The sequence below is a fragment of the Propithecus coquereli genome, unplaced genomic scaffold (assembly GCF_000956105.1).
Source record: "Propithecus coquereli isolate 6110/MARCELLA unplaced genomic scaffold, Pcoq_1.0 Scaffold57, whole genome shotgun sequence".
NCBI lineage: Eukaryota > Metazoa > Chordata > Mammalia > Primates > Indriidae > Propithecus > Propithecus coquereli.
Window position 1 is genome coordinate 530,420 of NW_012151618.1, and position 15,354 is coordinate 545,773.

At 36.9% G+C, this 15,354-nt stretch overlaps 1 protein-coding gene across 1 annotated transcript in view; it reads right to left on the minus strand.

Moving 5' to 3' along the window:
- The window catches only part of DMXL2 (Dmx-like 2), a 181,885-nt gene extending 166,845 nt beyond the window's left edge, over nucleotides 1-15,040 (minus strand). The window contains exon 1 of the mRNA XM_012658020.1: nucleotides 14,954-15,040. Coding sequence (XP_012513474.1) covers nucleotides 14,954-15,040 — 87 coding nt within the window. The remainder of the gene's footprint in view (nucleotides 1-14,953) is intronic.
- Nucleotides 15,041-15,354: the final 314 nt, after the last annotated feature.

The following is a 15,354-nucleotide window of genomic DNA, read 5'->3' on the forward strand; positions in this document are numbered from 1 at the left end:
ACAACTATGAATTGTTTTGTAACTACTGGAAACTTCCAGAAAACCACTTAACCTAAATGTTGCTCTTTTGAGAAAGATGGTCATAATAGTGTTCACAAAAAGTTTATTTAAACAATATGATTAAACTATTAAATTGTAATTAAACTTCTAATACTTGCAATATGGTGAAAATAGTACATTCCTGAAAACCTAACTTTAAAAATGAGCAAACCATACTCTTTCTATAGATGTTTCCTTCAATAGCCAAATGAAAGATTTTGACTAGATCACTTCTGAGACCCCTCTGAACTTTTAAGCTTTTAACCATTCTGTGCTGCTACTCTACCATGTCATCTTTAATATAAATCAAACATCAATAAATGTGTGGGTCTGTTTCTGGTGTTTATTTTCATGTATTTGTCTTTAGGCTACCACCACACTATCCTAACGAGTACAGCTTTGTAAGTCTTGAGTCGGTACAAGTCTTCTTACTTTATTGTTCTCCAAGATTGCCTTATCTATTCTTGACCCTATTTCCATAAAATTTTAATTGGGAATGCATCAAAGGTATAAATTAGCTTGGAAATAATTAATATCTTTACTGTAGTATATCTTCCAGTCCATGAACATTGTATTTATGCCCTTTTAAGTCTCTCAATAAAGTTCTATTAATTTTGCCCATAAAACTCTTACACATCCATCATTAGGTTTATTGCTAAGTCCTTGATATTTTTTTGATGGTATGAAATATTACATCAGAGTTCCAGTTCCAAGTAAGACGAAGCAACCACAATAAATGATGTCTCTCACACTTAATGCAGTCATAAAACATGGACAGAATGTATAGAATAGCTATTTGAGGACTCTCTCTTTAAAAAATGGTATCAGGTGGACTAGGAAAGAACAGAGTTTGAAGTCCACTGTACCAGCACAGAGCTTCCCATTTTCACTCTGGTGTCTACCAACCTGGACTCAAGTCAGAATGAAATCAAGAAGCAAAAAGAGACAGCTCCAGGGGAATCAATTTACTTTTGGCTCAAGGAGTGGGAAAGAGACTCAATGTTCAAAAAAAGGGAGAAAAATTCTCTATTTATTTTTTTTTCTTTTCTCTATTTTCTCATATCCCAGGCCCCAAATAATCCCACAGCTCTACTCTTGCGAGCTATGATCCCAAGAGAGTGAGGTGAATCCACATTACTTTTTTCTTTCCCTACAGTTACTTAGCACTGAACACAGGTAACGGTTACAGGAAGTGCAGAGCAATGTAACTAAAGTCTCAACTTTCCAGCCAGAGAACCACAAAGAGGAGTTCCAGGAAACCAGAAAGTACCAAGGAAATCACAGAAGGAAAGAGCTCAGAGAAGCGACGCAAATAAACTGGTTTGTAAACTCCTGGGCTCATCCCCAGGACGCATACTCATGGATCTTACCTTAAACAGCTGAGCAAAGGCCTTGACAACCAACTACAAGGAGAGGCACTACTGCCCAGGTCCCATACTAGCCACTAGGTGGCACACACACAAGAAACAGTATATCCAACTAGTACTAAGGTTTTGAAAACTAAACTGACGTTGAAACTACAACCCGTAGAAATAGAAGGCTGGTAAAAACTTTCGACCCGAACCCAAACACATCTATTCTTGCTAAAACAAAAATATCAACATTCACCGTAGGATTTACAAGAGACCCAGAATCTCATAACATAATAAAAAATAAATTTCCAGGATACAATATAAAATTACTAAGTATATGAAGATTTAAAGAAGAAATGATACCAATTCCATATACTCCTGACAGAAAATGGAACCGGATGAAATACTTCCAAACTCATTTTATGGAACTAGCATTACAACGTTACCAAAATCAAAACCAGACAAAAAATAGTACAAGGAGAAAATACATAGATTAATATTCTTAATGAATGTAGATGCAAAAATGCTCAATAAAATATTAGCAAATAAAATCCAGCCACAAATAAAAATAATAATATACCACAACAAAGTAGGGCTTAAACCAGTAATACAAAGCTGATTCAATTTTCAAATCTCAATCACTGTAATCCACGTATTAATAATCTAAAGAAAAAACATGACCATATCAATGGATGCAGAAAAAGCATTTGACAATATTCAAGATCTCTCTATGATAAAAACTTTTAGCAAATAAGGAATAGAAGGGAACTTTCTCAACCTTATAAAGGACATCTACAAAAGAAACAAAACAAAATCTACAAAACCTACTATTGCCAATAACAAGGAAAAAAAAAAGGAACACACATAGATTAGAAAGGAAGAAATCAAAATGTCCAATTTGTTAACTAGCATGAATGGTCTACACTGGAAATTCCAAAGAACTTCCAAAAAAATAAAATAATTCCTAGAGTTAATAAGGTCACAGGATACAAAATCAACACACAACATCATAGTATTTCTATATACTGGCCATGAACAACTGGAAAATAAAATTTTTAAAAATATACCATTTTAACATAGCTCCAAAAAATTAAATACTTTTGTATATCTAATAAAACATGTATGGGATCTATATGTATAAAACATTGATAACAAAAAATCAAAGAGGATTTAAATAAATATAGAGACATATCATGTTCATAACTGGAAACCTCAATATTATAAAGATGTCAATTCTCCTCAAACTGATCTACAGATTTAACAGAAAGACAATCAAATTCCCAGCAGGATTTTTGTTGTATTAATAGACATAGACAAACTGATCCTAAAATTTAAATGGAAAGGTAAAGGTAATAGAATAGCTAAAACAATTGTGAAAAAGAGAAGAAAGTTGAAGGAATCACACTACCCAATTATAAAACTTACTATGTTCAGAATCTTTCTTAAAAAGAGAAAAAATATTTTAAAAAACTTATAAAGTACGTTACCAAGAAAGTGGCATTGTGGCAAAGGGAGAGACACATAGATCAGTGGAACACAGACTCCAGAAATAGACCTACACAAATATAGTGAATTGATTTTTGACAACAGTGCAAAGGCAATTCAATGGAGAAACTGGAGAAATGATAACTTTTCAACAAATGGTATTGGAACAATTGAACACTCATATACTAAAAAAAAAGAAAAACCTCAATCTAACCTTATGCCTTATACAACAATTAGTTCAAAATGAACCACAGGGTCTAAATCTAAACAAAACAAAAAAAAGCTTCGTAAAATATATAAAAACATCTTAGTATCAAAGCACTAAAGAAAAAAAAATGAGGAATTAGTGGGCCAACAACTAGGAGAAAAGGAGAACACAGGGTTGTGCTCAGCAGTGAAAGCCACTTTGTCCTGAGAGTATTCGCTAATCTAAAAGAGACAGAAGGTAGCTGGGCGCAATGGCTCATGCCTGTAATCCCAGCACTTTGAGGGTCTTGCTTAAGACCAGGAGTTAAAGACCAGCCTGGGCAGCATATGAAGACTCTGTCTCTATAAGGTACCACATATACAAGGGTGGTCCCTTAAGATTACAATACTGTATTTTTACTATACTTTTTCTATGTTTAAATATGTTCAGACACACAAATACTTACCATCATATTATAAGTGCCTACAGTATTCAGTACAGTAATATACAGCACAAGTTTTTAGCCTAGAAGCAATAGGGTATATACCATCCAGGTTTGTGTAAGTACATTCCATGATGCTCGCACAACGAGAAAATCACCTAAACAACGCATTTCTCAGAATGTATCCCAGTTGTTAAGCAACACATGACTGTGTTTAAAACAGAGATCCGAAACATAACTATCCAGAAAAGTTGAAACGAAAAGGATGAAAAAAGATAAACTGCACAAATCCTAACCAAAAGAAAGCTGATAAAGCTATATTGATGCTAGATAAGGTAGACTGCAGAAAGCATTGCAAGAAATTTTTTTTAAAAAGGGGTGACTACTTCCTAATGATAAACAGGTCAATTCTCCAGGAAAATAGAATTTTAAATTTGCAAGGACAAACAAATAAAACAAAAATTAACAAAACTATAAGACGACAGTGATAAATCCATAGTCATAGATATTAACACATATCTCAGTAAAAGAATAAGCAGACAGAAAAGCAGTAAAGTTTTAGATTTAAATATGATTAACAAACTTGACTGAAAAGACATGTAGAACACTATACTTAACAACTTCAGGGACATATTTTCTTTAAGCATGATGGAACATTTATAAAAATTGACCAACTGAAATTTCAACAAACTTTAAAAGATTAGAAGTATATCCTGTATTTTGTTTGGACACAATGCAGCAAAGCTAGAAATTAGTAAGCAGAATTATAACTTTAAAAGTCCCATATATTTAAAAATTTAGAAATATACTTCTAAATTACTTAGGGGTTCATGACTTAAAAAACAGCTTTGTAGAATGCAGATAATGTAGATCTTGGAGGAAAACTTACATTCTTTTTTTTTTTTTTTTCTTTTTTAGAAGCATGACAAACACAAAGACCAAATTTTCTTAAACACATACATTAGGAAGAAAAACTGAAATGAGCTAAGCATTTATCTCAACAAGTTAGGGAAAAAAATAGCAAAATTAATCAAAATAATATAGAAGAAAGGGAATACGAATAAAGATTATTAAAAGAGAAAATATATAATAGAAAAAAACTAGTAAAGCTAAAAGTGGTTGTTTAAAAAGATTAATAAAGTTGATAAACCTCTGTTGAGGAAAAAAAGAGAAGGCACAAATAACCAATGACAGTAATGAAAAAGGAAGCAATACAGATGCTGCAGATTTTAAAAAGATATTAAGATGTTGCTGTGAACTTTATACTAATAACTTTGGAAATCTACATAAAATAAATTTTTAGAAAAATAACTACCCAAAACTCATTCAAGAAAAAAAAAGTACAGGTAAACATTCTCAAATCAATTATAATATAAGCTTCCTCCATGAGGCCTCGGTTCAACTTACCGAAATGGTAAGTGGGGTAATCTCTCTCTGCATTATGCCATTATAAATGATTTTATCTTGCTTCTGCATTTTTCAAATTATCTACAAGGGCATATGTTACTTTTTAAATTTTAAACAGGGAAATAAGGACAGGAGCATTGGGTTCCAGTCTTAATGCTGCCACAGTTCTAGCTATGTGTCCTTCATTAAATCATTTAATTTCTCAAGAGTATTAGTTTTCTTATCTATAAAATAAAGGAGTAATAGACTAAAGTTGTAAAACAGATTTGAGTTCAGGTACCAATTTAACATACAAGACAAATATTAATCCTACTACTTAAAAAAATTGCCTTGTTTTCTACATACCAACCATATACAGATGGCACTATTAAATACTGTCAAACAGAAAGGCTACAATTCAATTATTTTATAGCCAAAATCATCACTGTGGTAGATGATCCCCAATTTAACTAATTTATAGCTAATAACAACATACACCATGTCCTTTTGTACAACGGTGCACTTTAGTAGCTAGTTTTCCTTGGAAGGTATGCATGATGCCTAGGCACTCATATTTTTAGAATTAAGGACAACCAGAAAGTTATACTAATCAAAATTCTTCTGGGAATTGGAAACTTTCAGTTTTACTTTCTATATTTCAACATTGTTTGAATTATAAGTTTTTTACAATACAAATATCATGTTAATTTTTTAAAACAATAAAATCTGAATTCTTTATGGTTTTTGCTGTTTGCTTTTAATGACCAAATTGGACTTTTAATTATATCTGTATAAAATATGTCCAGCATAAAATCATCATGGCCATGTTTGAATGGTCCATTTGCCTATGTATGAGCATATTCTTAAAATTACTTTAAGACAATCTTGCTTCTATCCAAGAGTATTCCTTTGGCTGAGTTCAAATTACCACCAAGTAGGGTGGCCACATCAATCATATGTCTTTGCTAGTTTCCTCAATTTTCAATTCCAGGCCCAGCTCAGCTGATTATTATTATTAAAACATGTTATGGACTGAACTGTCTCCCCCCAAAATTCATAAGTTGAAACTCTAACCCCAATGTGACTGTAGTTGGAGATAAGACCTTTAAGAGGTAAGGTTTAATGAAGTCATAAGGGTGTGGCCTAATCTAGTAAGACTAATGTCCCTATAAGAAGAGGAAGAGACACCAAGAGTGCATGCACGCAGAGGAAAAGCCATATAAGGACACAGCAAGAGGGCAACGTACAAGCCAAGGAGAAAGTCCTCAAGAGAAACCAAATCTGCTGACACCCTTGCTCTTGGACTTCCAACCTCCAGAACTGTGAGGAAATAAATTTCTGTTATTTAAGCCACCCAGTTTGTGGTATTTTGTGATAGCAGCCCTAGCAGACTGATACAACATGTAATTCTTAAACTCTTAAAATACAAAATCTCTATGCACCAGGTATGTCACATTAATTTCCAATTTGTTACATATTGAAGTCTTTCAAAAACATAATTGAGGAAAATTTGAGAACTACCTGACGGGTATAGAGTCTATCAATTCCTCTTGATACATTAATATATATCCTTGGATTAATCCCGAAAGCAGAGCTTTACACCTGGACTGTATTATATCAGCTCTCTCTGACCCTTCCTATAAAATTGATTTTTCTAAAGATGACTTAATGCCACTGACCTATATCAAAAAGTTTTATAAAAATAGTCTTATGAAAAGATCCCTGTGTTTACTGTAAGAATGTTGTGTATTACACTAAGTGCCCTTTCCACTTACTAACTTATTGAGTACTTTTTTGTACCAGGTTCTATTCCAGGTGCTAAGGAAAAAACAATAAAGGGCATTGAAGGCACTTGGGCTTTTATTCTGAGTTTTAAAAAAAGGTCATTTGAAAGTTTTGTACAAGGACTAACAAGATTCGATTTATATTTTAACAGGATCATTCTAGCTACTAAGTTGAGAATAAACTGAAGGAGGACAGACTAGACAAAAAAGGCAGGAGGACCATTTAAGTTCCTATTGCCATATCCAGGAAAGAAATGACGGTGTCTTGGACCAGGGTGATAGCAACAGAGAAGGTGCGAAGTAGTCAGATTCTGGATGCATGTTGAAGGTATAGCCAATGGAATTTGCTATTAAATACACAATATAAATGGAATACAAAAGATAGATTACAAGGGAACTAAAAAAATGAAGTTGCCATTTACTGATTGGGGGAAGGCTGAAGGAGGAAAATATTATGAGGCTAGGGACTCTGTTATAGCTATTAGACATTCAAGAAGGGGATGTCAAAGAAAAAGTTGGATATGCAAATCTGGAAGAGCTACATGAAGAAAGTATTTCAGTAGAGTGGGAAAAAGCAATTTAATAAGAGAGAAGGGGAAACTGCTGAGCCACGCCCCAGAGTAGGAAGGAGGGATGGGAATCCTAGGGTATAAATGAGAGTTTCTCAAAACTTCGCAATACTGGCATTTGGGCTGGATAATTCATCGTGGAGGGCTGCTCTGTGCATTATAGAATGTTTATCAAAATCTCTGGCCACTCCTCACTAGTCGCCAGTACCAAACCCCCACCTCCAGTTAGGGCAATCAAAAACGTTTCCAGAAATTACCAAATGTACCCTGGGGGAAAGAATCATCCCCAGTTTAGAGCAACCAGGATAAATGGAGGAAGTGGCCTTTCCTGGAAACACTAACCATTCATCCACATAAAAGGAATGATGGAAGATGTTATGTGTAGGGTACGTGATAATAATTTACCTCCTCCTGCTTAGATCCTCTTAAGTATAGATACCATCAAGGCCAGAGATGATGTGAAGAAGTTGCTAGCACAAAACCAAAGTCATTTACTCTGAAGAAAACATCTCGCATTTTGTTCTTGAACTATAGCTATTATATGAGCTACATGTATCCGTGAACTGAGTCTAAGCCTAAATTTTTATGAGTTTTTTGCATCTGTCTATGACCACCTGCAAAATGTACTTATGGTCTCCAGTTTCCTGAGTTTCTCCTAAAATCACAGGAGGAAAACAACAATTTAGTATGAATTAAAAGTTATTACTCCCCAAGAGGACTCAATTTTTAGAAATAGTGAAGAAAATAGACCTAAAGGAACTTACCTCCAATGATAATCCACTTATGTGGGTATTATTTATATCCTTAAAATCACCCCACCAAATTACCACGTACAATGTTTAGAGGAGCCTGACTCTATTCAGCTGACCCTTTTGCCTACTGACTTCTCCATCTGAGAGATATAAGATAACCATCACTTTTTTTTTATTATTGCAGCATATTACGGGGGTACAGATGTTTAGGTTACGTATGTTGCCCTTGCCCCCCCTCCCCCCTAAGTCCGAGTTTCAAATATGTCCTTTCTTCAGGTGGTGCGCATTGCACTCTTTGTGTATGCATATACCCGTCCCCTCCTCCCTCCTCCCCCCTCCCCCCTGCCCCCTGCCCAACATCCAATAGATGTTATTCTTATATGTGCACTTATGTGTTGATCAGTTAATACCAATTTGATGGTGAGTACATGTGGTGCTTGTTTTTCCATTCTTGGGATACCTCACTTAGTAGAATGCATTCCAGCTCTATCCAGGAGTATACAAGAGGTGCTATATCACCATTGTTTCTTTTTTTGAGACAAGAGTCTCACTTTGTTGCCCGGGCTAGAGTGCCGTGGCGTCAGCCTAGCTCACAGCAACCTCAAACTCCTGGGCTCAAGCGATCCTCTTGCCTCAGCCTCCCGAGTAGCTGGGACTACAGGCATGCGCCACCATGCCCGGCTAATTTTTTCTATATATTTTTAGCTGTCCAATTAATTTCTTTCTATTTTTGGTAGAGACGGGGTCTCGCTCTTGCTCAGGCTGGTCTCGAACTCCTGAGCTCAAACAATCCGCCCGCCTCGGCCTCCCAGAGTGCTAGGATTACAGGCGTGAGCCACCGCGCCCGGCCTCACCATTGTTTCTTAAAGCTGAATAGTACTCCATGGTATACATATATGACATTTTATTAATCCACTCATGTATTGACGGACACTTGGGTTGTTTCCACATCTTTGCAATTGTGAATTGAGCCATCACTTTTTTTAAGTGTTTAGGATTGGAGGTGGGGAGCATTAAAAGAGCCCTCAGCAATCAAAATGATAAGGTTTGAGAATAAAAAGTGCAGGTAATTGGTTTCACATATCTACATCAAGTCCTAGGGTTACATGAGCTATCTTTAAGAGACAGAAAATATAACCATACCACCTGTATAAGTTGTACCTGTTCCCTCAACGAATAGGTCCTATTTTGTTACATCATGGATTGGTGTTCTAGAGCACTAATAATAATGCAAAAGCATCCTACAAACTCAAAAAGATTGAAACCCTAAAATTTCTACTAAAATATTTGGCTTCCAAACTTGTTTTAAAAAAATAATTGACAAGCTAGAAAAGCCTTACTAAATCCAAATTGCAGATATTCTCTATTATTATCTCCTTTTAAATACTGCTTTGCTTTCTATCATAGAGGAAATTAAATTGGTTAGGCATGACTTGTTTTTCCACTATGCCACTATGGTTGTTACCCAACATTCTGTGCTCTTTTTGATAATTAAATACTGAAATTCTGATATGCTCTAAAAATTTCCTACGATCCAAGTTAAGATAATCTGAAAAAGTTCTAAAGTAATCTTTTAAATACCTCAAATCCTAAGAACAGAAAGTAAAGGAGTAAAGATATCAGAGGGAGAGGGGCTGCCTAAGGGCAACCCGAACACCATCACATCGGCCCTATCTGCCACTATATAGTGTACTGTAACAGTCCCAGGCAACTATTACCTGCCAGCTGCCGAGGACACAATCATAAACAAGAGCCTCGTCCTCAGCTGTGAGCCCAAAGAAGACTCACTCCTAGATCCACTCCTTCATAAATGCTCTGAATGGCCTATTTACTGAGCCAGAAAGGGGGTCAGGCTCCCTGACTGTGAAGTCTGATCAACAGTCTTATAAATACAAGGGGATAGGCAATACACAACAAAGACTCCAGACCTGTAACTTCAATACACTTTATGTTCAACACTTTATGTTTATCTTCAAACACTTTATGTTTCTGGCCCATTTTCTCTTTTGGTCCCTGGAAATCTCTAGAGAAGTCCATATAATTTTCAATCAAGTTCTAAATACTTAAAGAGATCTTGAAGAACTTCGTTTTACAGATGAAAGACCTAAAAATGTTTAAGTGATCTAGTCAAGATTACACAAGTAGCTGATGTCTGTCCCCCCATTTTTTGGTTAGGCATTATTCAGAACCCTACCAGAGTGTATGGGTAGTTGCTAGGAGTCTTCTCACCACAGCAGGAAGGCTAATTAACAATCTACACAGGCACATAAGTAAGAACTTACATGACCTCACACTGACATACAGGCTAACACTAAGCACAAGTCCACAAACTTTGAAACATATCAATTTAAATAAACAAGAAGCTACACTCCAAGAACAGGCTAACTTCTCTTGGAAAACAAGTCCATTCTAAATTCTTGACTTGTCTTTACCTTTACTCTCAGCAGCGTTGTCAACAGGTGTATGAGTTGTTACACATATTTATAACCAGCTAGTATAGAAGTATTTTTCTGTCCAACTCCCTAATTCCTCTGGCCAAAAAGGATCTCGTTTTCTTTCTGAATTCCTGTAAGAACTGAAGTGCCTAGTAATACTACACAGCTGGCCTGCTGTGGTTAGATACATGTCTTACTTTCCTATTAGATTACTAAGTTCCTAAACTTCTTTAATAAACTCCCTGAAATCAGGATTAGATCTTTTTGTTGTTGTTTTTTTTTTCGAATCCCCACAAAGCCTAGCACACCTATGTGTTCAACAAATGTTTGGTAAATTTATAAACAGATTGATCATTTCAAAGTTTGGTGTTGCCGTAATTCTAGGACTCAAATGTTGTAATACAGTACAGTTAAAACATATCTATTCTCAACGTGGACAAAGAAATCTAAAAAAAAAAAAAAAACTCGTATCTAAATGCCAAAAAAGAGGTCATATAACATTAACTTATAATTTTTAAATGGACAGTTTTTCATTATCAATTTTTTGATGGTTCTTTAATAAAAAACAAAATCAACAATAAAAATGAAGAAATGTCAGAATACCAGATATGTTTTCCTAAAAAGCTATGGGTAATACTTGAAAATTATATTTTTCAACATTCTAAGGGCGTTTGTTATTTAATAAAGAAGTCCTGTGGTTAAATCACTTTTGTGAAGAGAATATTCACTCAATAATTTATCGTTTGTATTATGCCACTCCTTGGCTTCTGTTGTTCTTGCCTTTCCAAATGTCAATCTTCTGTGAAACCTTTTATCTTCCCAACTACATGAGATCTCTTCTACCTGCCTTATGTTACAATTATGTACATCATTTTTAATCTCTGCCAATATATTATAAATTCCATAAGAATGCAAATGACTTACAAATTTTTGTAAACTTTGATCAATGTGTTGAATTCATGTCAAATTGGAATAACATCAACTGCCCATAAACATCTGAAAATGCAGTCTGCATGCCTTATGGCCAAATGGTGAAAATTTTTAATTAAGAATCATCATGTGCCATCATTATTTTCATTAATATTTTAATATTTACAGAAAAGAAAAAAACTGCTAAGGACTACTTTTCAGAAAAATAAACAATATATATAATGAGAAATTTATAATATCTGTTGCATAAAGCCTCAAAACATTCACTTATCTAAAAGTAGTTAGAAATGTCTTAAATAGCAAAATAGTTGAAAATGTCTTAGAGACAAAATAAAGTATAATAAAGCTCATACATGGTAGAAGATCATCTCCTTGGACTATCCAGGATCTGACTTATTGCAGGATAACTTCCAGAACTTAGATCATACATTGAAAAGAACAAAATGATCAAAAGGTGATGTTTTAAAACGTGACATATAGAACTATATTTACAAAATCACAATTGACTGTTTAGAAAAACAGCTGTAACCACCAAAACACAAGTGAAAACCATCATAGCTTACATGTTACCACTAAAACTATACACATCAACTGGGACTGTCCATTACAAACTGCACCATCATGTCAATATAGCACAAACTGGAACATCATGACATCATCAAGCAGTCATTCACAGCCCAGCCAATCACACCACCCACTGTGCCCAGGGAAATACATAAGACACCGTTCTTCAATTACAATATCATAAACTCAAAATCCTTTTAGAACAATCCCATTCTTCAAAATTTAACAGTTTATATTATTGCAAAGTCAATTAGCAAGGTAAAAAATTTTTAAAAAACAAAATTTACCAGTTTATAGACTCTGAAATAATCTATCCTATTTTTAAAAGGTTCTCAAGTTATCATGAAATACACCATCAGCTAAGAACCATTGGCTAGCTATAAGACAGTCTTTCCTTCTACACCAACTATGTCCAGAAGGCCTTCCCCACCCACCCACCCACATATACACACACACTCTTCAGAGCACGCACTCTGAGAAGAAGGAAACATACTACCAAGAAAAGCCGGCCAGATGAGAAGTCACAAGACCTACATCCCCGTCCTGACTTTTTTTCCCTTTTTAGTCATCTAACCCAGCTTGTTCATTTGATTGCTCTAAAAATCAAGTGGCATGCTCTATGAAGCAGAGCTTTGCTTTTTATTTTTATTTTTACTACACAAACATAGGCATTCAGGTATTTGTTAGTTGATTCCACAGTGCTTGCAAACAGCTTGTTCTCACTTTTTTTAAGCAAATCTATTTTTTATAGAGCCCAAAAGGTCATTTCTAGTTCATGGCAAAACTATAACTAGATCACTGCATTCAAAACTAAGGTATTAAAATGAAATGGTGTGCAAAATGGGTTTGTATTTGCATTTGCGAGAAGGCCAAAATAACTGTCACAGGTAGGCATCCTACATCAGTTAAATTTTGAGCCGAATTTGGGAAGATGAAAAGCAAGGACTCTGTTGTTACAACGTAAAAATACAGGCTAAAGTAAGATCGATATGTAACATAGAGGCCAAGGTAAGGAGTACATTTAATCGAATATAAAGTCAAAGATAGCAGGAGAATATTTGACAAGTTTAAATTTCCTAATACAGCTATTAGGAACAACTACATATTCTTAAGCCAAGAGTGATATGGTAAAATGGTATTTGAAGAAAATTATCCTGGCAGCTGTGTGGAGGATGAACTGAAGTGATCAAAGATGAGTGTCAGGAAATCTAGTTTGAAAGCTTTCATATTAAGTAATACAAATAAGATTCTAAAATAAGGTGGTGACTAAGGACATCAAAAGGGGTAAATCTGATAGATACTGCAGGGAGTCAGCTAGACCTGGTGACAGGTTGAATTAGGGAGGTGGAAAAAGATCTGAATCACACCTGCACAGCACTAACAGTTCTTATACCGCCTTTTCCAGACTGCATCTGAACCTGCTTAGCTCTATATACCAGCTCCGCAGTGAGACAACACTCCACTTTAGATAAAAGCAATAAACTACCACCAGCATCATAGTGGGAAGATACTTCATAACCAAAGGATCCATATCTGTTTCTTGACGGAGGAAGCCTGTTCTTCTAACCCTGGGGAACTTCCTCCCTATCTACACAAGTGGGGAGCAGAAAAATTTCTTCTCTCTAATCCCCCAAAGATTCTCCACACACTTGAAATCCAAGCTCAATTCCATACGGATCTTTTAAGTCACGTGTACACAAAACACAGATGGCACCGTTGATAGTGATAGGTGTAACAATATAAGTCAGGCAAATTCTGTTTTTAAAGGGTTCATTCTAAACTGAAGCAAAGCCAAGTTGGCTACATTTAAAAATTAAAATGGCCAAAAAGCAATCTTGTGGGGTTATTTTTAATGTATCACAAAACATTAAAAAATAGATAAATTCTGTTCCAGAATGCACTGCTACGTAATGATTCTGCAGTTTTGCTGAAGCTTTTTTATTTTCTGCAGTTTTAAAAACATGCTGTTGGAAAGCAGACATCCGATCAAAGTGCTCCCCCTTGTCTAAAAAGCATACCACTATGCATTTTCCAATTTTATCAAACAGAATGTTTATCAATAACAAAGTGTATTTAATAGAGGTCTGGTTGCCTACAGTTCTTTCTAAGAAGGACCATGTATAAATTTAATTTTAAAAAAAGAACTCATGTTACTCTATGGGAGTCTGCCTATGAATAAAAGAAGATCTAGGGCTTGAATATTCCATTCTCAAAAAGAACTAATGAGTCCAATCTCCTTGAGAAACATGTCTATGTCATCTAGAATTTAATCTAAAATGTTATGTTTGCATACACTTTCCTCACACAAACAAAAAAAATTTCCCATTGCCTTTAAAAAGGAAAAAACCAGCCTACTTTGCAAACAGATTAAAATATTACCTAGAATGGTTACTAAACTGCGACCTCCTGATAAATAAGATAGCTCGCCAGGCCACTGTTACTCTGACCTTTCAATTCTAAGTCTTTCGGGAGCAGAAGATGAATTTTTCTATTTTCTTTCTGGAATCAAGATCCTGCATATCAGGAGATACACAGGGTCAGCTTTAAAGCCACAGGCTCCAGTAGCTAGCTCCTCGCTGCCCTAGCACAACGGGCAGGGGGAGCCAAGGCGCAGCATCGCCTCCACGCTCCGAGACCAAGACCAAATCTCTTCGCCTCCACGCCTAGAGCAGGTGCAAAACCGACGCTCTGGGGTTTCAGCAGCTGCAACCACCTTCCTCCACCGCAGACCCAAAGGCTGCCCTAGGAGGTACCTTCCAGTCCAGTCACCCCGGGCCCGTTTGCTGAGGGTGAGCAGTGCGGTGGATTCCTAATCCTTCCCCCTGACGGGTAATTTCCTACACTGGCCGCAGGACGCAGAGTCCTGTGGCCCCCAAAGGAAACTAAACCCCAAGGCTGCAAAGGGGCCGTGGGTGGGGCCCACCAACATCTCACAGCCTCCCGGGGAGACGTGGGCCCCGGACAGGGGGTCCCTGCCCTCGCGTCTGGACCCCGGTCTCTCCCCCTCGGGCTCCCAGACGCCGCTCACCGTGAAGGGGACATCCCCGACGCTGCCCACGGAGTAGCAGTTGTCTCCAGGGTTGACAGCCCCGGTGAGGACCTGATGCAGATGCATCTCCGGAGCCCGGGCTGGACAGAGGAATGCGCGAGAGGGGCGACGAGCCCCGCGCCCGGCCCTCCTCCAGCTGCGAGAGCCGCTTCCCTCTCCGCCTCCTTCAGCACCCCGCCCCGCGGCGGCTCCGGCTTAACGCTTCGCTCTCCTCTCGCCTTCCCCCCGCCTCATCCCTGCCATGGGAGATCCTCGACCGCAGCCGCCGCCGCCCGGATCGCCGCTCAGCTGCGGAAATGCCCGGATGCTCCCACTGCCTGCTGCACCGGCGCACAAATGCGAGAGGGAGGAGGGCAAGGGTGAGTATGAGGCGGGGGAGG